This window comes from Heterodontus francisci, chromosome 47, assembly GCF_036365525.1.
Source record: "Heterodontus francisci isolate sHetFra1 chromosome 47, sHetFra1.hap1, whole genome shotgun sequence".
NCBI lineage: Eukaryota > Metazoa > Chordata > Chondrichthyes > Heterodontiformes > Heterodontidae > Heterodontus > Heterodontus francisci.
In genome coordinates, this window is record NC_090417.1 from 17,807,567 (window position 1) to 17,822,618 (window position 15,052).

Sequence of the window (15,052 nt, forward strand, 5' to 3'; positions counted from 1 at the left end):
TAATTGCACAGAGCTGCTCCTTATTGGTCAATCATATTCTTATAGCAGGTAGTGGGGAGCTTTAATCTGTACATATCCTCATGCTCACAGAGATCCACTTCATTAGATTGCAATCCAAAGAATAGGAGGCCTTTCGGCCCAGTCTGCCTGTGCCAGCTGTTTGAAGAGATATCCAATTAGTTCCACTTCCCTGCTCTTTCCCCGTAGCCCTGCAAATTTCTCTATTTTAAACAACGCGCTACGTAAAAAAAAAATCTCACTTCCCGTCTGGTTCATTTGCGAATTGCCTTAAACCTATGCCCACTAGTTACAAACCCTCCTACCAGTGGGAACAGTTTCTCCCTTTTTTACTCTATCAAAACCCTCATAATTTTGCAGACTGCTGTCGATTAAGTGTTTCCAATCAAGAAACCGTTGCTAACTCTGCCAATATGGAATGGATATGATGCTGTCCAGTCACAATGAATATGTGCATTCATTAGCTGCTCTAGGGAACTGCTGTTGGTGTTTATCTTCAGGCAGAGGTGTCTAAATGCAGGGAGGATGTTCCTGATGGCTGGGGAGTCCAGAACCAGGGGTCACAGTCTCAGGATACAGGATATGCCATTTAGAACCGAGATGAGAAGAAATTTGTTCACTCAGAGGGTGGTGAACCTGTGGAATTCTCTGCAGCAGAAGGCAGTGGAGGCAAAGTCATGAAATATATTCAAGAAGGAGATAGATATATTTCTTAATGCCAAAGGGATCAAGGGATATGGGGAGAAAGCGGAACAGGGTACTGAATTAGACGATCAGCCATGATCTTTTTTGAATGGTGGAGCAGGCCCAAAGGGCCAAAATGCCTACTCCTGTTCCTATTTCCTATGTTTGTACGTAAACATCATTCTAGTCATCAAAGCCCAAGCACTTGGAAGCTGAATATATCCAATTGCACCATTAACTGGAATTCCAGGATTATTAATCAGCATTTTGACAACCCGATTACTGGATTTTACCACCAGAACTCTAAATGATCTTAGTTGTCTCCTATGCTTTGTTCCTGTTTGAACCGTGTGGATTTGGAGGTTTGGAAAGGGTTGTTCTGTGTACTGTCGCCTAAAACCTACATCAGAGAACTATCAGTAGAATGACAGCCGCAACTCATGGGAAGATGGTTGTAGACTTTCGATGCAGCCCCGTAAGCTCCATGTTAAACATTATGCAGTCCACACCGATATAAAGAAAGCATCAAAAGGCAGTGGTGCAATTCAAGGCTTTATTTGGGGATTAAATACACTTCGGAATATATTGCAGAGCCATCAGATGGAAGGATAAATTTGTTTCTTGAAATCTTGGAATTAACAATTCTAGTTCAGAGGGCAAAGTGGGTCAAAATCTCTCTGTCATAAACCTTCAACTGTCTACTGCCAGTTTGCATATTCTGCTCATCAGTAGTGACTGTCCAACCAAAATTTATCTGACAGCAGATGTTTGCCTGAATGAATAGTTTGCTCGGTGGTGCTGAAGACAATGGTTTGGCATAGGGTGGCCACACACCTACCGGAGTGCAGGTTACTGCGACTTAATTAAATCCAGGCCAACACTCCCACTTGTGATGTGCTAGATTCCACAGCACTGGAGAGGGAGTTCTCCTTGGTCTCCTGGGCCTATATTTCTCCCTCAGTCAACATCACTAAAGCAAGAACACAAGAAATAGGAGCAGGAATAGACCATCTGACCCATCGTGCCTGCTCCATCATTCAAAACGATCATGGCTGATCTAAGGTTTCAACTCCACTTTCCCACTCGCTCGCCATATTCCTTGATGCCCTTCGAGAACAAAAATCAGTCTATCCCAGCCTTAAATATATTAAATGATGGAGCATGCACAACCCTCTGGGGTAGAGAATTCCAATGATTCACAACCTTTTGAGTGAAATAATTTCTCATCATCTCAGTCTTAAATGATTGGCCCCGATCCTGTGTTTCAGATACCCCTACCAGCGGAAATAATCTCTCAATGTCTACCCAAACCATCTCGCCGACTCATTACATCCTCAAAAAACTAATACATTTGTCAATCTCGATTTCCCTTTAGGAAAACCATGTTGACTTGTTCTGATCATACCGTGCTTTTCTAAGTGCGTTAAGAATTCCTTTATAATAGATTCCAGCATTTTCCCAACGACTGATGATAGGCTCATTGCTGAATGTGGCATCTGGCTGTGAGCAAATGGGGAGCAGTGTTTCCTACAGAACAACAGTCGTTGGTTGTGCAGCACTTTGGAACATCCTAAAGACGTGAAAGGCAGTACTTAAATCCAATCACTGGCGCAATGATATTTTCAACTTTCAGTGAACTGACACCACCGGCAGAGATATTATCAGTGCACTGTTTGCAGTGTCAGATCAGTATTGATTGTATTTTCTGTACTCTAGGCTTTCAGTATGTTATTGATCTTCATAGGCAGCCAGGATACCAGAATTAAACTGATACAAAATCAAATTGTTCAACCTTTATCAACGAATTAAACTGATTAACTCAGTGACTGCTGCTTTTGCAGGGTAGTTAACACTCAGATTTCCAACCCCAACAGCTAGGTAATTAAAGGTGTGAATTGCCACTAGGAAACATATTTTGTCAGACGAGAAGGGTCGAAAGCAGATTCCTTAATGCGATCGCCCTCGTGATCAAATCCAAGTGGTGCCAGACTGCCCAAGTAAAAGCAAGCTCTCTTCAGAAAACAGTTCAAAAAGCAGATGACAATTCCATTTGTGCACAATCTTATGTCGCCCACCTTGCACAGGGTGCATTGGGTGATAAGAGTATGAAGCAGAAGAGTGGTGGCAAGCAACATTTTTGGAGGCATCAACCCATTTATTTTGAACAGATTAACCCCCTCCCCCACTCTGTTAAAACAAGAGGATTTGATAGAAATACGTGCAATAATGTCGCATACATTTATTTATCGGCTGTTGTATACAAGTGTGACCAGGACAGCTCAGGATACTACTGTTTATAATAAACTCTCAACATTTTGAAGTTATGGTGTTCATAAATGATGTAGCACTTGAAATTTTGGATGAATATAAATTTCTGGGCAGAGGGACACACCTAGAAATCAGAGACACTGGAAAGCCACAGGAGAACCTGTACAGGAGAACAGTGACTCCACGAAATGATGAAGATGTCCAAGTGAGGTAAAGAGACTATTTCATTCTGCACAGTCAGAACATTTTTTGCAAAACGAACTGAAAATTACAATCCCTCACTCCTAACGATTCATTTATCAGTCCAAAAGCTCCAATAATGATTAAGTCTCCAAGACAACATCTGCTATACAGACTCCTCAGGTACCAGCTTCGAGTATTATCAACACATGGAAACTTGGTGAAACCCATTCATCAATGTGGCAATAATGCATAGCAAAGGCACAAGTCTCCAATCTGATAGAAGGATTGCTCAAGGATTCCTCTCCAAAAAGTTATCCACTCTTAGCAACAGCACAAATCATGTCTCTTATAGCTGCCATGACTGCTGCTGAAGTGTCAAACATTATGCACGAACAGGTTGAGCTGAATAGTCTAGATGGAATTAAGGGGAAGCTGGGTACACAAGGGAGAAAAGAAAGATCTGCTGATGGTGGGGGGTGGCTAATGAAGAGGGGTACGAGGAGGCTCGTGCGGAGCATAAACAACGGTAGAGACAGATGGGCAGAATGGCCAGATTCTGTGCTGTAATATTTAAACCGTTTCTCACCAGTTTGAATTGTTGATGTGTTGTCAAGTGAGTGGATGAGTGGAAGGAAAACAAAATATGTTTGAATAGCTTTGACTTCAGTGCCGTGCCAAGTGACTGACTGACTGACTGACCCTTTTTTGCACACATGGGCCATCACAGTCGCTTCTCTCCAGTGTGAATGCGCTGGTGCTGTATCAAATGACTGGACCTGTAAAATCGCTTCTTGCACACGCTGCACTCAAACGGCTTCTCCCCAGTGTGGATGCGTTGGTGCACGGTCAGGTCGCGGGATGTACAAAAGCGCTTGCAGCATACGGAGCACTCGAACGGCCGCTCTCCGGTATGAGTCCGCTGGTGCACCGTCAGGTTGCTGGAAGCACAGAAGCGCATCTTGCAAACAGCACACTCGAACGGCTTCTCCCCTGTGTGGATTCGTTGGTGGACTCTCAGCTCATTGCTAGTGGAAAACCGCTTTGTGCACACGCTACACTCGAACGGTTTCTCCCCGGTGTGGAAGCGCTGGTGCCTCGTCATGTTGCTGGATTTGCTGAACCGCTTCTGACACACACTACACTCAAACGGCTTCTCCCCAGTGTGAACGCGCAGGTGCCTCTTCAGCAGACAGGCCCACCTAAACCCCTTTCCGCACACAAAGCAGTGAAAGCCCTGCTCCTCCCGGACTGCAGGCAACTGCTCACTGGTTCCACAGGCATCAGAAGAGTCGGGCTGATCGTTTATTAGTGTTGCTGTTTCTTTCAATATTTCCATTTTAACCCTTTGTTCCCCCAACACTTCCAACCACCAAACCTGAACAGACAAAACAAATGAATTAGTGAAAAAAACACACACACTTTGAGGTTGCATTTGTCCTGGAATATAGCCAGTCCTAGATCTTGTGTGCAGATACCTGGCTGAACTCATTTTACGGAATAGAATGTGTGACTGTCCCCAGTGCACCTCAAGAAACCTTCTGTCAAGCTTCCTGATACAGTAAAATCCAACAAATATCCCCTCCTCCCTTTTTTTGCCTCTGGACTTTGTTTCCAGACTGCCACTCACTGTCCTGCAGTCCCTCCTGGGAGTTTTCGGCAGTTTCCTCCCGTAGTTCAAACAGGGAAATAGAAAAACAGCAAAGCAAAGTGAAATAGGAACTCGCCAATAAGCGGGGAGATAAAAGACAGCGACTTAACCGCTCCATCAACCAATCAGCGCTCCCCACCAGCTTCACCAACCAATCAGCGCTCCCCACCAGCTTCACCAACCAATCAGCGCTCCCCGTCAGCTCCACCAATCAATCAGCGCTCTCCGTCAGCTCCACCAATCAGCGCTCTCTGCCCTGTCAGCCACGTTGAGCAGACAACAACCATACAGCGTGCGCATGCGTCCAGCCACGAAAGTCAGGGCCGCAGTAGTGCACAAAAGCCACTCGCGTTCATAAGACCTAATGCCGGACCCGGGTCACAGGATTACGAATAAAGGATCTGCAATGTACGCTATCCAGCCTACCTAAATGCGCTTCCTTTAAATTCAGCCAGATACCTCTATTCGATCTGATCTAACCGCACGGCTTCCACCCGCTTCAAGTGCCACAAGATGGCGGCTTCACTCCCACAGGACGAGTGGACGAAAACAGAAAGCAGCACGCGCGACCGGCGGTGGAGCCGCGCTCTGATTGGCCGCGTGGTGAAGCACGCTCGCGCCTCACCGTTGAGCCGATCTGTGATTGGCCGCGCTCTGAAGCACGAGCCCCAATTCAAATCCGTTGTGCGTGCGCACCGTTGCCTCCTGGCCAATCAGGTTTGAGAAACAAAATCGAGCGGGAGAAGCCTTCTGTTGTTTCCGAAAGGGGAAAAGTGGAATGTGCCTGCTCAAAATCCTTTCAATCCGTTGGCAGGCGTCCTAATGTCAGCATCCTCTTTCCAAGCCAACGTTCCCATCGTCGAGGTGCTACTCGCCCAACCCAAGCTTCGTTGGACAGATCATGTCATTGACATGACTAGCACGAGGCTAACAAAATAACTGCTCTGCTCCCATCATCGTCATGGGCAGGAGGACGGAGGAAATACTTCAGGGATGTTTTCAAAGCATCCCGGAAAAAAAATCCAACATCCCGCACCCCTCCCGTGATTCACGGGAGTCCCTGGCCCTCGACTACCCAAAGTGTGAAAGGAACATTCAGAATGGCACCGAGCACCTCAAAAGACTCCGACAGGAGAACGCGATGGCCAAGTCCAGGCAGCAGAAGGAACGCACCGCATCCCGACAGCCCTCAACCCCAGGCAGCTTATTTGCTCGATCCTTCAAACGCCACCTGCCCCACATATGCCAGAGACTGCGGATTGTTAGATTAGAGATACAGCACTGAAACAGGCCCTTCGGCCCACCGAGTCTGTGCCGACCATCAACCACCCAGTTATACTAATCCTACACTAATCCCATATTCCTACCTAACATCCCCACCTGAACCTATATTTCCCTACCACCTACCTATACTAGTGACAATTTATAAAGGCCAATTTACCTACCAACCTGCAAGTCTTTTGGCTTGTGGGAGGAAACCGGAGCACCCGGAGAAAACCCACGCAGACACAGGGAGAACTTGCAAACTCCACACAGGCAGTACCCAGAATCGAACCTGGGACCCTGGAGCTGTGAGGCGGCAGTGCTCGCCACTGTGCCGCCCATTGGTCATCTTAAAATGCATAGACCTGGAGTGCAAGCAAGTCATGGTTGATGCTGAGGTACTGCTTCTCGATAGAAAAAAAGGATGGGAAGAGAGAACTACCCCCAGACTCGGTCCTCTTTGGCCAAATTAATCTTCTATTTCATATTCCTCAAGTTCCTGATTCGAACATGACATTTCGTCACACAAATGATTAAACACACGGAATGGATTCTCAGAGCAGAGGAAAAGACCCTGGAAGCATTTGAACAAACAATTGCATACAACCCTTGTACTATTTCTGCGTTGGATGAACTAGGACAGACTAAATAGCTTTCTTTCCTAATCTGTAATTATTATCTTGGTGTTCTGAGGTAAGATTTATCTACCCACAAAGTGCAAAGAATGTGGTCAACAATGTGCATTTATAGAGAGCCTTTAACAGGCTAAAACGTCCCAAGGCACTTCACAAGAGTGTAATGAAGCAAAATCTCTTCCCGAAGCCCAGGGCCACTAAATTCAAACTGAATGAGAAGTCGAAGTGCATACTGGCTTGGTAGAGCTTACCAATAGCATTTAGCCCACGCAGCAGAGAGTTGACAAGCAAAGAGTCAAAAAAGCCCTGCAAATCTGCAATAAAAGTACAAAGTTGAAAAGTTTGGAAAAGTGAAGTTAACATTACAGGCAGAGATTCTGTATCAGAACTGGGATGAACTGATCCCAATGTGGCTGGAAAAATAGAAAAGCAGAGTGTTATTTACATGGAGAGAGACCACAGAATGCTGCGGTACAGAGGGAACTGGGTGTCCTTGGACATGAATCATAAAAAGTTGTTCTGCAGGTACAGCAAGTGATTCAGAAGGCAAATGCAATGTTGCCTTTTATTGCAAGGGGAATGGAATATCAAAGTAGAGATCTTTCGCTGCAGTTGTACGGGGCATTGGTGAGACCACATCTAGAGTACTGCGTACAATTTTGGTCTCCTTACTTAAGGAGGGACTTATTTGCATTGGAAACAGTTCAGAGAAGGTTCACTCGGCTGATTGCTGGGATGAAGGGATTGTCTTACGGGGAAAGGTTGAACAAGTTGGGTCTCTACCCATTGGAGTTTAGAAGAATGAGAGGTGATCTTATTGAAACAGAGAAGATTCTGAGGGGGCTTAATCAGGGTAGATATCGAGAGGATGTTTCCCCTCATTGGGAAATCTCGAACTAGGGGACACAGTTGCAGAATAAGGTGTCTCCCATTTAGGACGGAGATGAGGAGGAATTTCTTCTCTCAGAGGGTTGTTAATCTTTGAAATTCTCTTGCCCAGAGAGCAGTGGAGGCTGGGTCATTGAATATATTCAGGGCTGAGTTAAATGGATCTTTGATCAACAAAGGTTATGGAGGGCAGACTGGAAAGTGGAGTTGAGGCCATATTCAGATCAGCCATGATCTTATTGAATTGTGGAGCAGGTTCGAGGGGCCAAATGTCTTACTGCTGCTCCTAAGTCCTGTGTTCATACCTGAAACTTCTGTTGATCTCGGTTGGAACAGTGCAGGAGGCCAAAAGTGCAATGTAAATGGGATAGAGAATTGGAGTGTGTAACAACACCTGTGAATAGAGAGGGAGGTGTTTGGTGAAGTGTTCATCTGATCTGTGATTGATCTTCCCAATGTAAAGGAAAGCCCAATGTGAGTCCCTCTCACTTCTCTTTCCAAGTATCTCGTTGTTTCTTTCCATTACTTTTATTTTCTTCTTTTATACATTTCAGATCTGCATGAAAAGAAGCAACCCTCACGTGGCCTATAAACTGTAGAATCGTTGTACTGCCCAATAACAAGGTAAACAGCAGCACAGCCTGGGATTTGAAAGAATAAGACCCCTCATACATACTGGAAACTGATCCCGCGGTGTGTTTTCTATGTTACAGAAGGCAGACTGACAAGCACGCCAGTGAGAAGCCAATTGTGAACTAATTCACTGGAAAACTATGTTCTGTTCACGTGCAGATAATGGGAATGTCCCGGCTTTTATGATCATGAAAACTAAAAGCAGAACATCTAGCAGGTTTGTTTTGCAGATTGCAAACAGAGATCGCAGAGTTTAATTCTTATTATGATGGTGCCATGATGTTAGATTCAATTCACAAAGGGTGAACTTTCAGAGATAACAAAAACTTTCCTTTATATCACACCATTATTGTGAAAACGTCCCAAGGCATTTCAAAGGAGCACAATCAGATTAAAAACTGCAGCATCCAAATCGATCCTAAAATGGTTCCAAGGTTTTTGCCTCCACTACTTCATCTGGGCATCCATCCCAAATATGGAGCACTCATTGTGTGAGGAAAAGCATCCTCAAACAGTCCTAAATTTAAATTTAACTTGTTTGAACCTGTGCCCCTTTGATCTTTCACAATTTAATTTCAAGTAATATTACCTTTTCCATGCTGTTTAAATGAGATCACCCCTCTTTTGAGGCTGAAATGCCAACTTTTCTCCTATCATACTCGGCATTCTTCTGCGCACTACCTCCAGTGCTTGAATGTCTCCCTTGCATTTTGCGATCAGAAGCCGATCAAAATTGAACAAAGTATTGTATTTAACTCACGGCTGTATAGTTTAACTGCAAAGTGCGTAAACCTCCCTCCAGTGAAAAAAAACTTTGCATTTCAATTGGACGCCTCGTTCAGGAAGAAGTCTGGAAGTTTTGCATGGAGGGTAAAAAAGCTGCACTTTGAGATGAAGTGGAAATAGAGGAAAGTATTTGTCAGGGAGGTGGTGGAAAAGTCACTGCAAACAGGAATGTTGTATGGGTCTTGAAATCGGGGAGAGGGGTAGGAAGGAGCTGCAGAGAGAACAGTAATGAAGTCGCTTAAGCCCCATGAAAAATGTTGGGTCATGATTCTGTCAACTTAGAACAAGATGAAGGTTTTACTTCTGTAAATGCATGGAGCCGATTGTGCGTTGCCTCTTGGAGTCTCCCGTTATAAACAGAACTTACGCATCTAAAGAAATGGCTCCTAGCTCTGAACATACAAAATGACAGGCAGATAAAGGCCATCTGGACCATCAGACTTGCCCCACAGACACAATGGCCGAAGCATCATCACTTATTAACTCCCTCCCACAGCCATGTAATCTCCTGGAAGAGGCGATGGTACCAGAAGAAAACCTCTGCGAAAACCTTCTCCAACCCCTTCAAGTGATCAAAACCATCATGTTGACTGTTAATCCACTTATCGTCTGTATGAATCAAACTCTCCCCAGCCAAGAATTGGTCCAGCTCCCTCTCAAAAACAGAGGATTAGCAACTTCCACACCAGCCAGCAACACATTACAGAAGCTCAATACTCTTCGGAAAGGAAGAACCACCTAATGTCCAGTGCATTCCTACTTTGAAAAGGAGAGCTGGACAGAAATCTCTTTTCCATGACAGAACATAGTTAAAAATAAAAAAGTGCTGTTTGACAGTGAATCTGTTGGTCAGAGAGGAAGACACAGCTAGAATCAAGAACTGAAGATGCCAGATGGAGGTCATGTGATATATCAAATCATTGGAAAGGAGACTGCTGGAAGCCCCATTTTGTTATACACAATAGCAGTTATATATTAGCACACAAGAAAATGACAGATCAGATATTATACAATTAAATTTGAGTTCCTCGACATGTGACATATTGCTAGACAAGTGAGCATGCATTTACGCTACAAGTTCAGTGTATGTGCAACGACGCTAAATGTGAGTAATATAAATTCAGAGTGAATGCCTGAAGCAACTTCAGCTACTGAGGCAAAGAAGAATGAGACTGCCTCATCTGTTTTGCTCCAGTAACAGGTGGGGGTTCAGCTGTGTTTACATTATACAGCAAATGTACCAATTGCAGACTCACTTTGATTAGATTAGATTAGAGATACAGCACTGAAACAGGCCCTTCGGCCCACCGAGTCTGTGCCGACCATCAACCACCCATTTATACTAATCCTACACTAATCCCATATTCCTACCAAACATCCCCACCTGTCCCTGTATTTCCCTACCACCTACCTATACTAGTGACAATTTATAATGGCCAATTTACCTACCAACCTGCAAGTCTTTTGGCTTGTGGGAGGAAACCGGAGCACCCGGAGAAAACCCACGCAGACACAGGGAGAACTTGCAAACTCCGCATAGGCAGTACCCAGAATCGAACCTGGGTCCCTGGAGCTGTGAGGCTGCGGTGCTAACCACTGCTCCCCACTGGAAACACAGGACTGTGGTGTCAATGTGAAACAAAAGCTCAGAACATTGAAAGCAACAACTTGCACTTGCCTTCAGCCTGGAAAAATTACCCAAAGTGCGTTACAGAGGCATAACCAGACAAAAATGGAAACAGAGTCAAAGAAGGAGATATTTTGGGGGAATAACTAAAACCTTGGTCAAAGAGTGGGTTTTTGGGAGGGTCTTGAAGGAGCATGAGGTGGAAAGGTTTAGGGAGTGAATTCCAGAGATTGGGGCCTAAATATGTATCGGGGCAAAGGGAAGGTGGGGTGGGGGGGGGGGGTGGTGGTGGGGGGAATGCACGAGTAGCCAGAGTCATTGGAGTGGAGGGTTATAAGGCTGGTGCAGGTTACAGAGATGGAACATCAAGGCATAAAAAGATTTAAGCAAAAGGGTGGCAGTTTTAACTTGCAGATGCTGGAGGACGGAATCAATGTGGATCAGCAAGTATAGGAGTGATAGGGCAGCAGGACTTGGTGGGGATAGAGTAAAATCAGAAGAGTTTTGCATGAGATGAAGATTACAGAACGTGGAGGCTGTGACACCAGCTAAGAGAGCATTGGAATCATCGGTTCTGGACGTGACAAAGGCATGGATGAGAGTTTCAGCAACAGATGGGAAATACCGCAGATGTGGAAATATGCGATCATGATGGGGGAAGTTATGGAATTGGAAATACAGCTCAGGGTTGATTAGGACGTTGAGCTTTCAAACCATCTGCTTTAAACAGGCTGGGCAGGGAATCGGGTCGAATTGATGGCAAGGTCAGAAAATGATGACTTTCGTCTTGCTGATGTTTACTGGAGGAAATTGCTGCTCACCCAAGACTGGATATCGGATCAGCAATTTGACTACGACGAGGCAGTAAAGGCATCGAAAAATAAGGCTGGGTGTCATCAGTATACATGTCTTCAGATGATGTTACCAAGGGATACCATGCAAATGAAGGGAGGAGGACATGGATAGAACTTTTGAAGGTTGGCGGGGGGGTGAACTGCAGAGAAAATGATATGAGATCGGAAAGAGAAACAATGGCTGGAAATGCTCTGGCTACAACTGGATAGTCATTGTGGAACCAGGCAAGGGCAGTCCCACTGAGTTAGACAATGGGAGAGGAATAGAGAATGATGTCATCTACCATGTCAAAGGCTGCAGAGAATGTACAGAGAGGAACAAACCACAGTGACAGAGGATGTAATTTGTGACTTTGATTTGGGCTGTTTCAGTGCTGTGGCAGGGAGGAAAAACTGACTGGAAAGATCGAAACACGGAGTTGCAGTAAAAGTAGACACCAATACCATGTTGAAGGATTTCGGAGAAGAAAAAGAGATTGGATTTGGAGCAGCTGATTGCAAGGTCAGGAGGATTGAGTTTTGTTTGAGGAGAGCAGTCTTGTTGACGATTTTGAAATGGAGGGGGACAGTACCTGAGGCAGAGGAACCACTTACACTGTCAGCTGCCATGAGAGTCAGGAAGGGATGTCAAGTGATCAACTATTTCGTGGGAATGGAGTTAAGAGCATAAGATAAGCATCATGGATACAATAATCTCAGAGAGAACATCAGGGAGACAGAAAAACTGGAGAAAGATATGAGATCAGGTCTAGGCCAAGGGGGAGGTGTGGAGGTGCGCGAGAGGGGAGGTGAAAACAGCAAAGACAGCTGAATGGATGATCTCAATCTTAGTGACAAAGAAGTTCATGAGGTCCTTGTATGTTTTAAATCAGGGTTACCAACCTCTTTTTCAGTGAGAGCTACGAAAAAGGGAAAAACCCAAGAGCTCCGCCCCTTCTCGCCACGCGCTCCCCCCACCCCCGGCCACTGCTCACTCGTCCCATTATGACGTCAGTATGTGGTGACATCAGTGCATGGTGACAGCAGGATATGCATGCGTGGATTAATGCTGGTAGGCTGACATGGGCGATCGGGCTGCGTTGTCAGGAGCTTTATGCAAGCGACTCAAAGGCCGACGCGAGCTACCAGTGTTAGGTCTTTAAGCGACCTTTAAAGTCATTGACGGGACAGTAATTCATGCAGGGAAGTTAAAAGTCTCCTGCATTACCTGGCACATTTTTTTTAAACTCTTGTAGCATGAATTCAGTAATGCTGGGCAGCTAATAAAATGTGAATTGCATTTTACACACAATGAAATTTAATCAAGTTTTCCCATTTCTCCCCTCCCATGTCCGTTTGAATCACTGATGCATTCTCAGTTATTCAGTCTCACCTTTTGCATTGCAGTGAATTTAAATGTTTTCTCTCCAGTGTGAATTCTCTGGTGCATTGTTAGTTTAGTGGATCTATTATATCACATTTTTTATATTGTACTTTCAAACCGTTTCTCTCCTGTGTGAATTCTCTGATGTCTTATCAGGTTGCTGGGACTGTTAAACCGCTTTTGACACTCTGTGCACTCTTAAACAGTTTCTCTCCTGTCATGACCGACCGCTCCAGTCATAGCCCCCAATCAAAATATACGATTCTGATTGTGGCAGGCGAGACGCACTGATAATTCAATCCTGTCGCTCAACAGATCGCCGAACGTATCATTTAAAACTTTCCAAATTAAAGAAAGACCCAGCAAAATTGTACCATCTATTAACCCCTTGAATGAGGCTAATCAAACCAGGTGTCTTTAAATCAACAAATTAACTGTTTAATGAGAAGAACTAAATTCTTAAACACTGTGAAGATATAAACAACATTTAAAATAGAAAAAATTCGAGTCCTTGCAAATTTACAGTCCAATGTTGCTTGAAGTCCTCAGAGTCGTCCGATGCGGGAAAAAAGGTTCTTCCACAGTTGAACAATTCGTAGTCTAACTTCAGTAGGTGATGCTTTCCTTCTCCAGAGAATTTCAACAAATAACGACTTGAAAACACTTTCAATGGAATCAAGTTGACTTTAGAGTTTTTGAGGGATAAAAGATTGTCACAGTCTAACTTCCCTTTCTTCAATTTAAATTACCAAAGATCTCTGGTTTTGGCTTGACTTTTTTTGGAATTTTGAGAGATAATAATAAACAGACTAAAATTCTCTTCCTTCGGTTTAAATGGTTGAGACCTCTTTTTCCAGGTGCTGTCATCACAGCTGTGTCCTGCGTTTCTGTCTGTTAGAACAAACTGTCTTCAACGAAAAAGCCAGTTCAAAACTGAATTGTTACAAATGTATTGCATGAGACTTGCTCCCAGTGGTTGTATCTATGGTAACGAGAATGCACCCTTTGAATCGCAGTCTCCAAATGGCTGTTTCTAAGGCAACGAAAATGCACTTTCCGAAAACTCCTGAGGCTTGCTGCTTCTTAAAGCAATACTTTGCAAGCTTTAAAGGCAAACCGCATATTCCCGGAAAAAAAAACTACAGGACCATGCCACTCTGTGTGAATCCTTTGCACCCTCAAGTTACTGGATTTATTAAATTGTGTTTGATAGTAAGTACATTCAAAAGGTTTCTCCCCTCTGATGTGTTATCAAGTCACTGGATCTGTTGAATTGCTTTCTGCACACTGTACATTTAAATAATTTCTCTGCGGTGTGGATTCGCAGGTGCACAGTCAAGTTGCTGGACGTGCAAAATCGTTTCTTACGCTCTACATTCAAACACTTTAACGCACTGTGGATTCTCCGATGCAATCTCAGTTCATTTGATGTACAAAATTGTTTTGCACACATAATGCATTCAAAAGGCTTTCCCCATATGTGAATCCATAGGTGCGTATCCAACAGAGAGGGCCACCTAAAACCGTTACCACATACGGTACACTGAAAGCCTTCATCTTTCTGGATGACAGATACATGTTGACTGTGTGCAGGTGTTCCAGATGATTTATGGAGGGCATTTATTAATATTTCCATTTTATGTTTTCGTATTTCTGTGTTGATGCTTTGTTCCAAAATGCATCTCTCTTTCTCTCGAGCACTTGCAAACAAAATAAATTATGATTGAATCATACAACACAAAAAGAGTCCGTTTGGCCCATTGTGTCTGTGTTGACTCTTTGATCCACCCAATTAGTCTCACTCCTCGCTCTTGTGAACGATCAAGCACGCAATATTTTAAATTTGTAGATTACTGCTCTGTGTAAAAACATCAGCAAATGATCCATATCATACCGTTTGCTCCTGTTTTATGAAATCAGGGCACATTTAAATGGCATATGACTCGCTTCTCCATTAAACTGCTTATTTACTAATTTACAAAAGTGGAATGGGTTTAGGCAGTGTGTTTTGCACTTTTAAAACCCTTCTTCCCTTTTAAAACTAAGTGGTCATGAGTAAATCCAATTAGGAATTCACAGGATTTCTAAGATATATGGCCCAGACAGGCCATTCGGCCCAAGCAGTCCAGTTGGCAAATGCAGTTCAACACAGTTAAATATAAGATAGTACATTTTGGTTGGAAGAATAGGAAGGTCACTTAC

General features: G+C 44.1%; 1 protein-coding gene and 1 long non-coding RNA gene across 3 annotated transcripts; one reads left to right on the forward strand and one right to left on the reverse strand.

The window, feature by feature from the left end:
- Window positions 1–1,241: 1,241 nt before the first annotated feature.
- On the reverse strand, window positions 1,242–5,416 carry LOC137357212 (zinc finger protein 664-like). 2 transcript variants are annotated; one of them, XM_068023372.1, is made up of 2 exons: window positions 5,228–5,416; window positions 1,242–4,528 (listed from the first exon to the last, which is right to left on the reverse strand). In XM_068023372.1, the coding sequence occupies exon 2, from the start codon at window positions 4,487–4,489 to the stop codon at window positions 3,875–3,877; it is 615 nt and encodes a 204-aa protein (XP_067879473.1). In that variant the 5' UTR covers window positions 4,490–4,528; window positions 5,228–5,416; the 3' UTR covers window positions 1,242–3,874. The 2 variants fall into 2 exon arrangements, with proteins under 2 accessions (XP_067879473.1, XP_067879474.1); XM_068023373.1 differs by having other exon boundaries at window positions 5,261–5,415.
- A 153-nt stretch (window positions 5,417–5,569) lies between these two features.
- LOC137357250 (uncharacterized) lies at window positions 5,570–13,587 on the forward strand. The gene is made up of 4 exons (XR_010971157.1): window positions 5,570–6,757; window positions 8,142–8,211; window positions 8,301–8,437; window positions 11,860–13,587. It is a non-coding gene; the product is annotated as an uncharacterized lncRNA (long non-coding RNA).
- Window positions 13,588–15,052: the final 1,465 nt, after the last annotated feature.